Here is a 17,891-nt window from a genome sequence, read left to right as displayed (position 1 = left end):
GAGAAGGGTCACGGGCCGGACCCATAGACCCCGGACCGGCCTGAGAACGGCCGCGGCCCAAGGCCAGGCCCGATGACCACTCGGGCCGAGCCGCCTGCAGGGCACCGCAGCCTCGGCTGCGGCTACTCTAGGGCTCGGGGGGCAGCCCCGGGCCGCCGGTCAGGTTGAGCCGGCAACCGGCGTGGCCACAAGGCCGCCAGCCCCGGCCGGACCACTGCCTCCTCTCCGGCAAGAGGCGGTGGTGCCGGAGGGAAGGATCAAAGAAAAGAAAAGGAAGAAGGGAAGAAGAAAGAAAGAGAGAGGAGGAAGAGGCCGTAGATCCGGCCGGAGGAGAAGAAGAAGGCCGGAGGACCGGCCGAAATGGCTAGGGCTTCCGATCGGAACCAAGGAGAGAGAGAAAAAGGAGAGGAGGAGGGGACTTGCCCGTGTACGGCCGTGAGCGTCGCCGGTGCGGGCTCGGCCGGGGAAGCCGAGAGCTCGGCCGCGGGCTCGACCGAAGAAGCCGAGAGCTCGGCTGCGGGCGTCGCCGATCGCGGTCCGACCCCCTCCCCGTGAGGAGGAGACCATCGACCTCCCTTCGCCGGAGAGGAGAGGAGAGGAGAGGAGGAATGGGAGATCGGGATGAAAGGAAGCTTCGGGAAGGAGAAGAAAAAAAAAAGAAGAAACGGTGAAGAAAAAGAAAGAAAAAGAGAAACAAAAAGAAAAGAAAAGAAAAAGAAAAGAAAAGAAAGAAAAAGAGAAGAGAAAAGAAAAGAGTGGGTTAACGGGCCGGAATCGGGTTCGGATCCGAAACCCGTTAAGCCCAATAATAAGAAATTGGTTTAGCCAATTGAAGCTGAACCCGAGCCCAATCAAATTGGGCTAAGTCTGGACAAGCCCGATTTAAACCAGGTCCGAACCCAATTAAGCTGAGTTGGTCTCAGCAGACCTAATTGATTGTGAATCAGGCCCAATTCATGCCCAATTCAACTGACAGAAGGTCGAATTGACCTTGGGCTAACCTCGACTCAGGCCCAAATGAGCCACATTGACCAAATCAGAGGACCCAATTGGCTAGAAAAGGTTGGACCCAATTATAAACGAGGCCCAATCCTTTAATTAAAAACCCAATCAACCCATGTGGACCCAATTTGGTTTTAAATCGAACCCCAAAGGCTTCAAATTGGATTTGGGCTAAATCCTTGGATAGGACCCAAGCAAGTAAGTTCATAGTATGATGAACTAAGAGATTTTATAATAAATAAATGGGGAATAATGTAAACCCTATGATGTTGCTTTAGGTGATTAAGGATTTGTCACCTGGACTTGAGCAATTTGGAAAGCGAATTGATGTAAGTAATCTACCTTAATCTTATCGTAGATCTTGTATTATGTTTTATAAGATGAACCAGTGTTTTTCATACAATTTGAATTGTATACATGATTTGTGAAGAAAGTAAGTAACTTGTTTTAATCTTGTTGTGAATCATATATGTAAGTAGCCTGCCCTAATCTTTATGGATCATACATGAAATTTAACATGTTATGCATGTACTGTAGGCTAAGAATGATATGTGTATCTGACATGCTCTAGTTACACAAGATATGATGATATATGCTTTATATTCCGTTATGCCTACAAAATACTGGGATTACATTACATGCTAAGATATGAGTTATGAAATATGAACATGGGTGGTACATGTCAGTCACATAATTCATAGTTGTGCACATATTATGTTTTCATAGCTCTTGTGATACATGCAAAATGAATTGAATTCCATATTATGATTTTTATTAGCATGAGTGTAAAGAATGATAATGATTTGCTCTAGCGGCATATTGCTTGTAAAGGGGTACCTAGGAACTCCTATTGCTACGGGCCGAATGCAACTGAGCCGGCCTTGCCAGTGGCCGATAATGACTGAGCCAGCCCCGCCAGTGGCCGACTAATAACTGAGCAGGCCCCGCCAGTGACCAATAATGAATTCGCCGTAGCATCTATGAGGTACTACCTATACGAAGCATTATTTACTCTTAAGAGCTACTGACCCAATGTAACTGAGCCGGCCTTGCTAGTGGCCGAGAATGACTGAGCCAGCCCCGCCAGTGGCCGCCTAATAACTGAGCCGGTCTCGCCAGTGGCCAAGAATGACTTCGCAGTAGCATTTAAGAGCACGACCACGGCATGCCGGGGGCACGGTTTCATATGCATACTTTATGAAAATGATATTTGAAGCATGATCATGAGGCTCATTTCAGAGCCTGGGTATATGAGACGGGTGCTTCCAAATCCTGCAGATGTGTTTTTGGGGAGAAGCATAATCGGTGAGGGGTGAAGGACGCTTGCGTGAAGCCCCGGAACCGGCCAATATCTGGCAGGGGAGCCCCGTGTTTCCCCCTCATGTGGGCCCGATAGTCACGTGCCCTGCGCAGGCGGGCCGTGACATCTATGAACGTGCATGGCCAAAGCATACATTGTTTTACAACGGGTTTTTTGAATATATCCTTATGAAATGTTGTATTTTGCTATAACCGCTATCTCCTTTAAATTGCATACATATTATGCCATGATGATGATTAGATAAATATGCATGTCAGCTTCTCAAACCCTGCATAAATATGGTTACCGTTATGTTCGATCCGGTAAGATTATGTATGATTACTTACTGAGCCGTGTAGCTCATATCCGTTCATTTACTTTTTCTTTCAGATCCTTACCACTGATAGCTGCCAGAGACACGTTAATTTGGTATCAGGGCTTCTTTCTTTTGGGGTAAAGCAAGTATACTTTTGTGTACATAAACTACATAGAAGCTCTGTATTTGGGTACTGACCAGCATGTTGTACTAAGAATGCTTTCATATGAAAAGATTCGGTTGGTTTGACTACCCTGTTACCCAGGTATGAGGCTGCGTGCTATTGTGGGCGGTAGTCGACAATAGCACGGCCGTGTCACGGATCCGGATCCGGGGCGTGACATCTACTTTCAAGCAAAGCTTCATGCACCAGTCTTGAGTTAGCTTTCAATAGCAAAGTAGATGAAACTTCCAAAGATCATTGTATATGGGGCACATCACATCTCAATCTATTGACATGCTTGATGTTTTGCGTGAAATTTGTTATATAGAGCACGTCATATTTACCATTACCCGAGGAGAATAGATCTAGAGACCACAAACAAACAGAAAAAGAAGAAACAAACTGCCATGTCCCAAACATGCCATGAAGGCTGGCATATGACATGGTTGTACATTCCATAAGGCATAATCCTATGAAACATACAAAGCCTATAGAGAGATCAAAATGTCAACCATTTTAATCACCATTTCCAAAATAAAATAGTCCATTATTTGTTTTCTTTTTGAAAGGTACAATCACGAGGTCCAACACCCATGGGTATCAAAATTGCTCTAAATCTTCTCCAACTTTCTCTAGCAAACCCCATACCCCAGCACTATGCACCCTGTGGCTCTGAAAACAAGAAAAGAAATGATATCAGCAACCAACCCAGTAAGAATCTCCAAACATACGCAATACCGAAGTATATACAGCTAGCACAAAATCCCATATCAAGAATCCAACACAACTCAAATAAACTGGAAAGTGAATATATATATATATATATATATATATATATATATATATATATATATATATATATATATATATATATATATATCATAATAACCATTCTATAATATTTCATGTATCACCATAAACGTACTCAAATAAATCCGAAAACATATATATACACCACATGTCAAAATAACCATTCCATTCATAATATGTCATATACCATCAATTCAATCATTTATCCAATAATATTTTCAAATAACTTATCTGTCATTTTCAAACCAATGATTCGAATCTGAAATTGGTTATTTTTCTGACTTTAGGCCAATCCTAGTCATATTTTTTTGTCATGATGAGACAATCGACAGTGTCATATTTTCTGTTAATGATGGACCAATCATTAATGCCACATTTCTAGCCTGTAATGAAGCAATCTATAATAACAAAATTAGCTGTGAGTCTAAACTCATGAAATAAGTTTATATGCACATCTCCAATATTGTATTTTCAGCTTTAGATTGATCACGATCATATTTTCCGCTTGTGATGGGGCAATTAATAATGTCATGTTACTTGTCTATTACAAGGCAATCAATAGTGTCATGTTTTCCGCCCATGATGAGGCAAACGATAATACTGTGTTCTTACATGTTGCGAGGCTATCTACAATGTTATGCTTCGGCACATGGTGGACAATACATAATTAACCGGCCAATCTAGAGCTCAAACCCACCAATTCATTTCAAATATGCATATTAATTATATTAAATTATTTTTGGTTTGGATAGAATCATGGTCATGCTTTCTGTTCATGACGGGGCAATTGATAGTATCACATATTTTACTCACGGACGGGCAATTTATAATGCCACATTTTCTAAGCGTGACGAGATAATCAATAATAATATGACTAGTCTGAAGAACCCCACCAAATCATTTAGTTATGAAAGTCTTATTTTATTAGTCAAAATTAAAATGTTTACATTATAATGAAAAATATTATCAATTTTTATGCATAATCTTGAATTCATTATTTCCTATATCATACATGCGCACATCTGAATCACACATAAATATATTAAAATTAACAAACAAAAAGCATGCAAAGGGGATTCTCAAGGTACCTACCAATCCACTGGCATCCCTAACACATCCAATCAATTTGACAAATCAGATAAACTAATTATTCTCATCAAAATCCATAAAACTAACCCTAATCTCTAAATTCTTCCCAATTAATTACCTAAATTAAAATAATTAAGAAGATTAGATCTTTACTTATGATTCAAAGGTTCAAGTGTAGAACCTCTCTCGCTAGACCGCCTCTTGATGAAGTAATAACTAAAAAAATGACTTGTATGTTTATGAATTTATGTACTCAGAAAATGTGAGCACCAGAGATGTCTTTTCATGAGTGTTTAATGAGTACAAGTTACTTTATATCTTTACAAGATATAGTTTATTTTTTCATGATCATTGGGTGACCATCTATTTTAGTGGTTGCAACAACCTTACTCTCTTTTGAATTCAAATGATTCACAGCCATCTCTTTGCTGGCCAAAACTGTTTCTTCACTGGCCGGAGTTTCAGCTTTGTTGGAAACGAGATTGCCTTGATTCAAACTCATCACACGCCTTGCCACTCTTTGGATATATTGATGTTTACAGTTCGCAAGCCTCTCCTTATCACTCCATGTAGCGTGGCTTGCAAACTAATGTTGTTGAGTTTGTGATATTGTTTCGCTAATACCCTCCCTCAAGTTGTGTCAGGGCGTGAGGCACAACTTGCTGCATAGATGCGAAGGGTTGCTTTGGAGAGCGGTTTGATGAAGATATCAGCAAATTATTCCGTAAAGGCGACATGGCGAGTGACAAGCTGACCAAGAGCAACCCGTTCCCGAATAAAGTGATAATCTAGCTCAATGTGTTTGCTTCTAGTATGAAAAACAGGATTGACTATCATTTAGAGAGCACTCAAATTGTCACAAAAAAGAATTGGTAGAGTACGTTGAGGCACACACAAGTCGCGCAGGATGAAGATGAGCCATGTAAGTTCTGCAGTGGTATGAGCCATGGATCTATATTCTGCTTCGATGCTGCATCGTGACACAGTATTCTGCTTCTTGGCACACCAGGAGATGAGATTATGGCCAAGAAAGGTGCAATACCCAGTGGTGGACCGCCTAGTGGTAGGACAACCTACCCAATCTGCATCAGAGAAGGCAAAAAGATCAAGTGTAGAGTGTGAGCGAAAATTTAAACCGAGATCTAATGTTCCTTTCATATATCGCAAAATATGTCGGACCATTTTTAAGTGAGAGTAGCAAGGAGCATGCATAACTTGTGACACAAAATTAACACTAAACCCTAAATCTGGTCGAGTGAGTGTGAGATATTGAAGAGATCCAACTAAGCCGCGAAAGAAGCTCGGGTCTTCAAGTGGAGTGCCATCCTTGAGACCACTGGTTTTGGTCTCCATTGGTGTTCCCATGGGTTTACAATCCAACATTCCTGATTTGTCTAAAATTGTGAAGGCATAGTGAGTTTGTGATAAGTGAAGACCTTTTGAAGTAGGAGTGGCCTTCATTCCAAGAAAGTGGTGAAGTGTGCCGAGATCTTTCATGGCAAATTTTTGATTAAGAACTGTCAAAAGATTGCACTAAAATTTATATTGAATTTTGAATTTCTAGTTGATATATCTAAAAAATAATAACCAGATCAGCTCCAGATCGGTGGTGGAGCAGTAGGCTCACTTAAATACCAGCCTTTCTTAGGCACATATACCTTTTTGACAAGCTTTTCTTTGACACTATTAGTTAGTGGATATAATCACTAGAAATCACACAACTTCAATTTTTATAAAAGCCTAAGTGCAAACTTAAATTTGTTATTATGGATTAATCAATTTCTAAATTTTCTGTTTGAGTTTTCCGAATTAGTAATAATTGATTATTAATTAGTGCTAGCTAGACAATTATTGTAATTAAAATCTAATATGTCAATTCGATGAACTATATATTAGAATTGATTTATTGCCTTATTAGAATAATTGATTACTAATTTTGTGTCAGCAAATCAACTATTGTAATTGAGATCTAAAATATCAATTCAATGAATTATAAAATTTATTACCTTATTAGACTAATTGATTACTAATTTTGTGCCAGCAAATCAATTATCGTAATTGAGATCTAAAATGTCAATTCAATGAATTATAAGATTTATTACCTTATTAGAATAATTAATTACTAATTTTGTGGTAGCAAATCAATTATTGTAATTGAGATTTAAAATATCAATTCAATGAATTATATGATTTATTACCTTATTAGAATAATTGATTGAGATTTAATAAGTCAATTCAATGAATTAATTATTATGTATTAACCAATTTTCAAATTTTTCATTTGAATGAGATTTAGAAATTACTTCTTGAGGAGTCCGATTGGAGGTATGATAAACCTCTTGGATGTTAAACAAATTATTACCATTTTAGAATGATTTACTGAATTATATATTACTAACAAAAAAAATAAACCAAACATTTCTTTGGATTGTTAGCAATATATCACCTAATTAAGCAAATAAATCTAATAATTGCAATTAATAGAAATTCTTAAAAGAAATAAATAAATCTATTTTATCACAAAAGAAATCTATTCTAGCACAAAATAAATCTATTCATTTAATAAATTCAAATCATAAAATTATAAATCCTACTGATCCACTAATATTAAATTTAAAACAAAAGTAAGAGAAAATAGCCTGAATGAAGGTAGGTCGAAGTGCGTAGACACTGTCCCAAAGAAGTGTTTGCCCCCGCGTACGGGTCTCCCGGCAATTCTTCTCAGAGATACGACGACCCTAAACTTCTTTTTCGGTACATCTCGGAAGAAGCCAAATCGAACCCCATCGGACTTGCAAATCCAGCAAAGAATAAAATAAAAAGAATAAAATAAAATAAATATAATTGCAAAAATAAAAACTAAAAGTGGCTAAGAGGAAGAACTTTTCTCCAGAATTTTTTTGATATTTTTTCTAATTTTTCGTATCCAGAATAGGATGAAATAGGGGGTATTTATAGGGATATTTGAGCAGGGGTATTTTAGTCTTTTTGTGGATGCGTTCGCGTCTTTTGCGGACACGCCCGCGGTGATTTCGCGAACACCCCAACGAGCTTTCACGAAATTCAAACGCGCATGCGGCCGAATCTCGGGCCGCATGCGCATTTAAATTTTTCCAACAGGTCGATCTTCACAGGCTTCTCCCAGCCTCCCTAGCTTAGATCGACTCAGGCCGCGCGAGTCAAGACTTACACAAACTATAACCAATTTTCATGGGTAGGGACTATTAGCTAATATTGGAAAAGGTAAAGAGGGGCGTAAACTCTAAGAAAAAACCCTACAATAAAGAGCCCTCAAAACAATACAAAGATGTAATCCCATAAATCCTGGAATGGGCGAAACATACACATGGGCCTCAACCCCTAGTCTGGTACATGTATGGCTAACCCAAAACCAACTTGTCATGTATTAGGCGGATTCAGGTTGTATCTTTCGTGCGAAAGAATCTACTGACGTGGGATACCATCTGTCAGCCGACCAGCAGTAGGGGATGGGGATCCACTCATTGATCGAGCAACGGAAGATCCTCACGACCAGGTTGGCAGCCAGGTTTCCTTTGAAGCCGGAGTGTTTGGTACGCTTTGATGAGGGCCAAGAATGGGGATCCGATCGATCTGACTGTCGTTCATACTGGCCATCGCAATTCCTTCATTTAAAGAGAGATTTGTGCCCGCGCCTTGGTGGTTCTACTGGAGATTAGATGGAAGATTGAAGACGAACAGGTCATCTACGTTTTGGAGGATAGTTGGCTCTCTGAGATGCCACTGCACGATTGGCCTATCTTGATCGACGTTGGACTCCTGGAGGGGTGTAGAGTCTGCGATTTGTTTGCTTCTAGGGGGCAGGCATGGGACGAGGACCTCGTCCGACGGGCTTTTGGGGAGCGGTTGGCTGAGCGTGTTATGTCTTTGTTGATTTCTGCTGGGAAGGCTATGGACAGAAGGGTTTGGAGCATGACAAGGAGGTCAGAGGTGAAGGCCTTGGACTTACTCCAGGTGGTCAGGAGGTCTACGGCATAGTAGATTGATGGGGGTTAGATATAAAAGTTTCGCATTTACCCACAAGTTGCCTTATTTATCTGGAAGGTGGCATGGGGCTGCTTGCCAACCAGAGGCATGCTGGCTCGACGAGGGATGAGCATTTCTCCAGAGTGTGTGGATTGTCGGAAGGTGGAGGAGACTATCTTTCATATCCTTATCGGATGCTCGAGGGCTGCCCAAATCTGAGGGTATGCCTCGAGCCCCCACGACCCTTGAAAGGGGTGGACATCAATCGAGAACTTTTTGCACTCCCTAGAGAGCTCCTCGCGGAGGCCTGTCTGTAAGGAACTAGGGATCAGGGTTGCCAACCTGGCCTATCACTATTGGCTAGATAGAAATGCTCGGATTTTTGAGGACAGCAGAGCGCATCCAAGATTAGTGGCGGACAAGGCTCTTCTTCATGTGGCGGAGGTCATCCGCACCACCACACCGTCGTCCCTCGAGATGGCTAGGAAAATCTAGGGCCCCCTTTTGCTCTTGCAGCGCCTAAGAATATGCTGGTCTCTTGAGAGACCTCACCCCCTAGTGTTGGCGAGGGAGGGAGCACTGGAGGTTTGGAATTCGTCATCAGAGATCATGATGCCAGACTAATAGTGGCTGAGGGCCGGTAGATCTTTGACACTTATGTAGTCTATGCCGAGCTCAGAGTTGCATGGAAGGGATCATCTATGCGAGGCGTGTTTTGAGGGCGGACCACATCCTTCTTGAGGAAGACTCGGCTATGGTGATCGAGTGGATACAGGGTCGGAGACGTGGGCTGGTTTTAGACTGTTGCTCCATGACATCCGTAGGCTCTTAGATGAGTGTGGTCTCTCTTGGGCCACACATGTCTACAAAGAGGCGAATAACGCTGCTGACTGGATGGTCTCCTTCGCGGTTTTCCATTCTGGAGGCTTTATCTGGGTAGACCACGTGTCGATGCCTTATCCTCTATATTATCTTCTCTTTTCTGATTTTATCGGCTGTACTCACTCCTGTCGTATGTGAGCTGCTGTTGTACCAAAAAAAAAAAAGAAAAAATTTGGGCTGCTTTGAGATCTACGCAAAGTATAATCCAATGGTTGATGTTATGAAGGAATATCAATTATTCTTTTGCGTGAAAGATACAAAACTTGAACCTGTTCCAGAATTAGGCGCTAACCTAATGACCTTGATATCTGGAGTACCATACTAGATTTGAAAGTGTCTCGATCAAGATGAGTCCCAACTAGTCCGAGAAGGGAGTTCATCATGCTTGAAAGATTGGATGACATAAAGGATGGATTAAAAAGCTTGATTATAAACTGGAAGTCTTGTTGGGACTGGGAAAGTAATAGGCCAATAGCCATGATCCATTATGCCATCGGAACGTGTATGGCGTTCTAACTGCTAAAAGAAAAAAAAGGTAGCGTTATTCTCTTCACACAGCTGGCATGCACATTGCTAGCGAACCAACTTATTTTAAGGCCTGCCTAAAGGAAGTGGCCGTTCCTCACTTACATAGGTTGATATCAGCAGAACTTTCTTACAAGGTTCGACATAAACAAAATATTGTGGACGGCATGGCATGAAGAACAAAATCATAGAGACCAGGGATGCCTTTGAGCTAGGGTGCCTGGCGTGCACATTACGAAAGCTAACCAAGACTTCTTTTCTTATCTATTCCTTTTTTTGCGATGGTTTTGCGTAAAGTTTAATGACCCCAACCCATATGTTACATGGTCTCAATGTAGAACGAGGTCTAGACCTCTTTCTTGAAATCACAAGAAGAAGAGAAAAAGAAAGAACAAGATGACACAAGGAGCATATTTATTAAAGAAGTGTCATGTCGTCATGGCTTAAAGAATAGACTCCCACATCTGGATTCCTGTTCTAGTAAAGAAGCAACCTTGGTTGTAGATGGTTGCAACCTTGAAACTATAGTGCGATTAGTGGTGGAGATATTATGAGTTCTAAAGTACAAGAATCATCCTAGTCCGGTCTATATACATACAACCTTGACATACAAACATACATACATATATATACATGCACATAAGTTGATTGCTTATTAGATGTAGAGGATCACTTCGTAGTGGCAATTTTCTTTGGCATCTACATGCATAACTAACTAAATATTAGCATTACTTCTGAAGTTTCTGACAGGCCTCAATCCGCAAGTTGAACTCAGAACCTCTCCCTTGTTGATCCAGTCTGCTGTTGACTGCAACAGCTGAATTTTGCAAGTTTCACTTGTGAAGCAAAAGAACTTTATGAACCTCTATTGTCTTGCAGGATAACTCTCATGCAACCAAAATGGTTCTTGACAGATTATAATGCTGAACCATAAATGCAAGAAATTTTTTTCTTGCTTTTCTGAATTTTTTTTTTGTAAATGAATTATTGAGATATTCTTATTGCTCATAATGATAACCGCTGGACGTATGTCATCATTCTCTGTCACTGATGGTGAATATTTTTCTGCTTGAGCTATACCTTGTACAAGATCTTTGACCATTTGTGTCTTAGTCGACTATATATTTTTATGTCTGATCATGCATGCATGTACATGCATGCTTGTCACTATGACCACATCCATAAGTTGACCATATGATTTGTACAAGATGTTTGACTATTTGATACTCCTAACGTGTATAAAATGTTTGGCCATCGTATGCACATATCCATTTATATATCTATATGTATATATATTCATTCAAGAAATAGTGTCATTGTCTATGCTGAGTCATATTAATTTAATATTTATATATACATGCATGCATATAAGTGTGCATGTGTGCATGATTAAATGCCCATTTCCGCTCTTCCTACAAAGTTGCAACAACTATTTAGTCTCACCAAACACCTCATCACCTCGTCGATGCCTGACTTGGTTATGAGCTGGATGGTCCTATTATTAGACCAGATAAATTCGGTCGTATTTGTCAAGTGATTACGTGGAGCTTACCCATGGTCAACGAACACGAGTTGACGCCACACAAATTTGACTACTTCTGCACACTTATCAAAGCAGAGTCACGTGAGCCAAAAATTCTCGGAGGTCCCTAATCCGACTCCAACTATATAATTATGGAGCAAATAAATACAGCCCTCTATGACGTGGCACAGGTCATACGACGTTGGAACCACAAGGTGGGAGAGGACGAACAAATTCCCAACGGATATCACAATAAATATTCCGAAGGATATCCGAAGTCCCGACCATCAATTTTCCAGTTTCTTACCAACACTCGCATAGCAAACTCTATGCTATCACTATATCTGCCGTCCAAGTTTGATAATCTGGTAATCGCATCATTGATCTTTATGCGGACGCACCGCATCAAAAGCCCCACGGCTTCCCTCCTAAACGGGATGGGGGCAATTAAGGAGCCTTCCTGCCGTTTATTGTAACGGAATATTCTTGCCACCAGGCAAGGTGGAACCCCGAGGGGCGCGAGCTGGCGCCCAAGAGAATATCCCACGGCATAAACCCCACCGTCAACTACTCCGTCTCCTTCGTCCTTTAAAAACCCCTCGTCCGAGCTCCTCCCCCGGCGAGAGACCTCCAAGAGCTCCCCCCAAAACTCTAACCCTAACCGTAATTCTCCCCTCATTGTCCCCGATTTTGTTGATATAGTCTGCCATGGCTCTCAAGGCCGTCCATGTCTCCGACGTCCCCAATCTTGACCAGGTCCCTGAGAGCCCCTCTGTCGCCCTCTCCTCCGCCCGCCTCCCGAAAGGTGCCATTTCTCTCTCTCTCTCTCTCTCTCTCTCTCTCTCTCTCTCTCTCTCTCTCTCTCTCTATCTTTCTTCAGTTTCTTGGATCTAAACTGATCAGGATATCTGAACCGTTGGATGGTGGTGGGTTTGGGGGATTACAGGGGCGGAGGTGGTGCGACCGCCGTGGAAGGCGGCAGCGTTCACCGTGGTGGGCCACCGGGGGAGCGGCATGAACGCGCTTGAGTCGCCGGACCGGCGGATGACGGCGGTCAAGGAGAACTCCCTCCTCTCCTTCAACCGCGCCGCCCGCTTCCCCATCGACTTGGTCGAGTTCGACGTCCAGGTACGACGCCGTTGGCCTTTTCCATGATCTCTCCGACGTTTGCCTCTTGCTCTTGTTTTCTTTTCCCGACCGTTGTTGGGCTTCTTTCTCGTAGCCGAGTTCTTTCCGTTCTTTTCGGCTTTAACTTGTCCGTTGCGTCGGCCGAGCAAATTGGTTTCTCCTCGCCGTTCGGAGAATAAAAGTAATTAGATTAATAAATAAATAACAAAAAAGGGCTTGTCACGTGATTTCAGACCGGAGGATCTCTGGAGTGCATCGTGTCGCAATTTCTGCCGTCAGATACAAGGAGGGAGCATGTGATGGTGCTGGGGACCACGGGATCTTCTCCGATGGTGGACCCCGCGGTCAATCCTCTTGGTGGGCCTCTGAGAAGTATCACTAGCCATGCAGCTCATGCTTTATGATGCGAGCTGCCATGATGTTCTTAGCTCGCATCATAAAGCGCATCTGTATGGTGGTGCTGGTGCATGGCCTTATTTGGGTCTGATGAGAGATTGGCTAATTTGCAGTACAAATAGATGATATATATTTTGGTAAATCATGAATGGTAGATTTATAATCTTTTCAAGAAGACAAAGATACTTTTTATAATCCTCTTGATGAAAGGAGGAAAGATGATTTGAAGATAAAGTAACATTAAATCTACAAGGTAAGAAACAATATGAATTTAAAGTGGTTATCACGCTCCAAACCCATCACCTGCATTGGCATGGCAGTGGATTTTATCTATTTTGTTGTTATCGGGCATTCTGCTTATGCATTAATATATAATGAAGAAGGGAAAACAAGTCCTTTAGTATTTAAGATCAATACATACATGGAATATGGTCCATTTGTTTGGCCTTAATATGTTTTCTTTTTTTTTTTTTGCTGAAACGGATGATTCATACAGTTCTAATACGGATACATCAAGGTCAAAAGAAAAAGAGTTTTGGGGCGCTCTGGGCAACTCTCTTTCTCCAACCCATAAGATGCCCCTAGAGTGACTGGCCACATACGAAATCACCTAATCCACGGTCCCATTTGCCTCTCTGAAAACATATGCTTGGATGTTCATCAGTACATGTTCATTTTGTGAATTACATTCTTAGCCATATAATGATTTGACTCTAAGGATGGTCATTATCTTTTGAGCGATCAGCACACAATCATGATAAGCGTATGGGATCTATTTGAAAGATGATAAGCGCATTCTTTTGATTTGGTTATGATCCAAAGAGGAAAAAGAATAATTATTCAATTATAAAATTTCTGAGCGGTACTGCCATCAAGAGTTCCAACATGTCCAAGGACTGCTGAAAATGGATCAATCTTGTTGTGAATCGATCCTGATTCGTTCTCGAGTGAACATGCATCAAGATGATAATTTCAATATGAGATTTTAGTTAGTCACTTATGAAATTTTTGATAGTTGATCCAAAACTATCTATCACACTGATTTTGAACAAGAAGAATGAGATTTTGGATTTATATTACTCAATGGGCTGAGCATTTTTAAATTTGAAAGGCCTAGATCCCTTAAATTTTGAGGACGAAATTTTCTTAAGGAGGAGAGAATGTGAGATACTGGGCTGAAGCCGGCAGCTCTAGCCGACTTTAGCCCAACGTCCCTTTTTGGAAGGGGCAGAGCAGGGGATCGCAAACGCGATCCCCCTCCACCTTCTCCGGCCACAACGGGAGCGGAGGTGCCGCGGACAATCCGCGGCAGCCCTGCGGCCGTTTTGTGGCTGCTCCGCGTCCGCACGAGAGGCTGCTGATCACGCCCGCCGCGAGAATCACGGCGGTCCACCGTTCAAATTGGGGGCCTATTAAAAACCTCCCATTCCTCCTCCTCTGTGATTGCTCCACCACAGACCCTCTCCTTCCTCTTCTTCCTCCTTCGGTGACCGCGTGCGCCACCCCAACCGAGCTTCTCCACCTTGGGTCATCTTCTTTCTTTGGATTTTTGGTTTCCTCCGCTTCCCCTGTTCTGAGATCCATCCTCTCTCTTTGCCGGAAGCGTCGCTGCTGCCGCTTGACCGCCGGATCGAGCAGTCGCGGCCGTGATCTTCCTTCCACCGCCTCTGCCACCGTCAGTAAGCTTCCTCCAGCCTTTGATTCCGAGATTAGTCATGTCATATTTTTGCTGTTTCGGCCCATAAACCGAGACCTTCACGGTTGCTTCTTCACGTCGGTCGCCGCAGCGGCCGCCGGCCGCCACTGCGGTCGGCTGGCCGTCGACTGGGCATCAGCCTCCGCCACCCAGGCCGGCCACCTCGCCGGCTCCCTGCTCCTTCCTCCTTGTTCCCTTCTTCTCCTGTTCTTGGATGAATCGAGAAGAAGGGAGGCCATTTGTGGGCCGTGAGCAGGACTTTGGGCCAAGTTGGGCCCACAATGGCCCAACTTGGGCCCAGATCAGCCATATTGGAGCCCTATTTGGGCTATACCCTTTGTGGGCCCAACTTGGCCCAGTTCAAATCCAAAATCCGAAACCCGAAATCCAATAGCATTATTTTTGATTTTCGCTTAGCTTTGATGCCACTAAACTTCACGCCTCGAGCTTGAGATGCGGCGTCTGCCGCGCCTCGAGCTCGGGGTGTGACATTAATACCCTTCAATAGTTTTCATTCTTCATACGAGGAAGCTTGTCAAAGTTGTAGAACCAAACTGCCATTTTCCTTGCTCTCAATCCCCACAATTTTCATCATCTTATATTCACAGAACTGATTTATCTATCTTTTTGTTTTTTGTTCTATCTTTTCTTCTTTTTTTTTGAAAAAAAATAAATTGTTGAGTGAAGAACCTTAGAGGAGAACCATGGATGTCATTTTGTAGGTGACCAGAGATGGCTGCCCGATCATCTTTCATGATAACACGATCCTTACAGAAGAAGATGTAAGTTTGTGTCTTGCTTTTGAGCTCTTGGTTCATTTTAAGCCAAACTGTTTTTCCAATCCATTCACTTGATACATACACCGTGTAGGGAAATATGTCTGAGAAACGAGTCACAGATCTCTTCTTGGAGGAATTCCTGTCCTATGGGCCTCAAAGAGAGAATGGGAAGGTAATTCTCACTATTTCTTCTGTAATAATCCTCTGTTTAGATTAAAGAAAGTCGATATATGATGTAATTCTTGATTTGTTTTTGGGGAATGAATGGGCCTTCAGGTGGGGAAATCATTGTTTAGAAAGGCGAAAGATGGGAGAGTTTTGAGTTGGATTGTGGAGGATGATGATTCTTTTTGCACACTGCAAGAGGCATTTCAGAGGGTTAATTCCAATCTTGGTTTCAACATTGAGCTAAAATTTGATGACTACATTGTTTACCGAGAAGAAGAGCTTGCTCATGCTCTTCAAGCCATCTTACAGGTACGGTTTCTGTAGTTCACTTCATGTTCTAGTCATAAATCTATTGTCAGAAAGCTTAATGCTCAACATGTCAAAATTTTTTGATGGATGTTTCTAATCGTTTCCTGAATTATGTTGGTCAGGTTGTTTTCGATTATGCCAATGATCGGCCCATCATCTTCTCAACCTTCCAGCCTGACGCGGCACAGCTAATTAGGAAACTGCAGAGTATTTATCCTGTAAGTAGATCTTGTATTTCCTCTTCTTGTGCATCTTAATCTCTTTTTAAGAAAGATGGATGGGAAGTATCTATCATCATCACATATTAGTAAGAAGTAACTATTTTTGTCTTGGTTCTCTATCTACTAGTACTATTTTATTCAGTATTGGTATTGCCCAGTATGGAGGCTGGTTTGGCATACCGAGCTGCTGCACCCTCTATACTGTATTCTGGTTTGGTATTGATATGGTACGATGTGGTCAGTATGCATTAGTACCAACTAGCATGGCAAATTTTGATTTTTGTGTTTTGAGAGTAATAATAAGTAACCAGGAACAGCCAAAATGGGGTAAAAAGAGGTGTATGGGGATAAGCAAAACTATATTCAAAGCGATATGATCTCGTTATAACAGTGTTTTTGATTCTTCGACCAGGTGTATTTCCTCACTGACGCAGGGACTGAAATCTTTGAAGATGTGAGAAGAAACTCATTGGATGAGGCCATCAAATTATGCTTGGCATGTGGCTTGCAAGGCATTGTTTCAGAAGTCAGAGGAGTCTTCAGAAATCCATCGACAATAGCCAGAATCAAAGAATCCAATCTTTCCCTTCTGACATATGGCCAGCTCAAGTAAGCCTCCTTCTCTTCCTTTTCAAATTATGTTGGAGTTCTTAGCTTGTTACAGTGGGGCTCATGCTTTGTTCTATCCAACTTCGGTGTTACTGATGTGTTGTCAATTCATGTGCAGCAATGTTCCTGAAGCTGTTTACATGCAGCATCTGATGGGAATCAACGGTGTAATTGTTGACCTGGTTAAAGAGATCACAGAGGCTGTTTCAGATTTCACCAGATCAGCCACCGAGGGAAGAGAGGAGCAGATTAAGGAGGGCACAAGGCCTAAATTTTCACAGCGAGAGCTCTCATTCTTGCTCAAGCTCATACCTGAACTGATACAGTATTAGTCCAGATTTGTTGTATACTAGGTGGAGTTATGCTCTTCATCAGAGATGGGAGTAGTTTCTCATTGAAGATGACTCAGCAACATGTTAGTGCAAACAAAATTCGAATGAATGGATTAGAGTTTTCTTATTTGGCTTTGTAAAGGTTTTCCTTCAGCTTTCCTGCTGAAACCACTACTGACTAATCTATCATCTCTGGGATTTAATCTCCATTGAGAAGTTGTGGTTGTGGTGCCGATAGAGTATGATCTTAAAAGAGCATGGAGTTTGTTCGGCATTGATCTATGGGCTTACTGGCCTTGGCTTTATTTATCAGTGAGGCCGCAGAGATTCAGAGCCAATGAGAGTGCTTTAAAATGTTCTTTACGTGGAGGGATGTGGTGCCACTGCTTTAAAATTGCTTGGGGTTAAGTGGTAGTGTGTCTTCAAAACATAAACGGCAACCAAGTGGGGTTAAGCATTTGCGAGAGTCAGCATGGATGAGAGTGCTCTGTTCCACTGAAAGATGCACTTACCAGAGGGATTTCAAGGTGGCTATGAGGATTGTGTTGGAGAACTCTGCCAAGAACTCTGATAGAACAAGAATAAGAGGTTATCTGGCATCTGTAGCAAAAACAAGGTGGTCCAACTGGGAAGCATTTT

At 42.0% G+C, this 17,891-nt stretch overlaps 1 protein-coding gene across 1 annotated transcript; it reads left to right on the top strand.

Moving 5' to 3' along the window:
- Positions 1–12,226: 12,226 nt before the first annotated feature.
- LOC120111853 (glycerophosphodiester phosphodiesterase GDPD1, chloroplastic-like) lies at positions 12,227–17,393 on the top strand. Its single transcript, XM_039129894.1, has 8 exons — positions 12,227–12,419; positions 12,561–12,742; positions 15,557–15,616; positions 15,705–15,785; positions 15,890–16,090; positions 16,213–16,308; positions 16,724–16,920; positions 17,039–17,393. Exons 1-8 carry the CDS (start codon positions 12,323–12,325, stop codon positions 17,250–17,252), a joined length of 1,128 nt encoding a protein of 375 aa, XP_038985822.1. The 5' UTR covers positions 12,227–12,322; the 3' UTR covers positions 17,253–17,393.
- Positions 17,394–17,891: the final 498 nt, after the last annotated feature.

The sequence above is a fragment of the Phoenix dactylifera genome, chromosome 9 (assembly GCF_009389715.1).
Source record: "Phoenix dactylifera cultivar Barhee BC4 chromosome 9, palm_55x_up_171113_PBpolish2nd_filt_p, whole genome shotgun sequence".
In the NCBI taxonomy this organism is placed as follows: domain Eukaryota; kingdom Viridiplantae; phylum Streptophyta; class Magnoliopsida; order Arecales; family Arecaceae; genus Phoenix; species Phoenix dactylifera.
The sequence above is the reverse complement of the archived record's forward strand: the minus strand, read 5'-3'. Positions and strand labels throughout refer to the sequence as shown.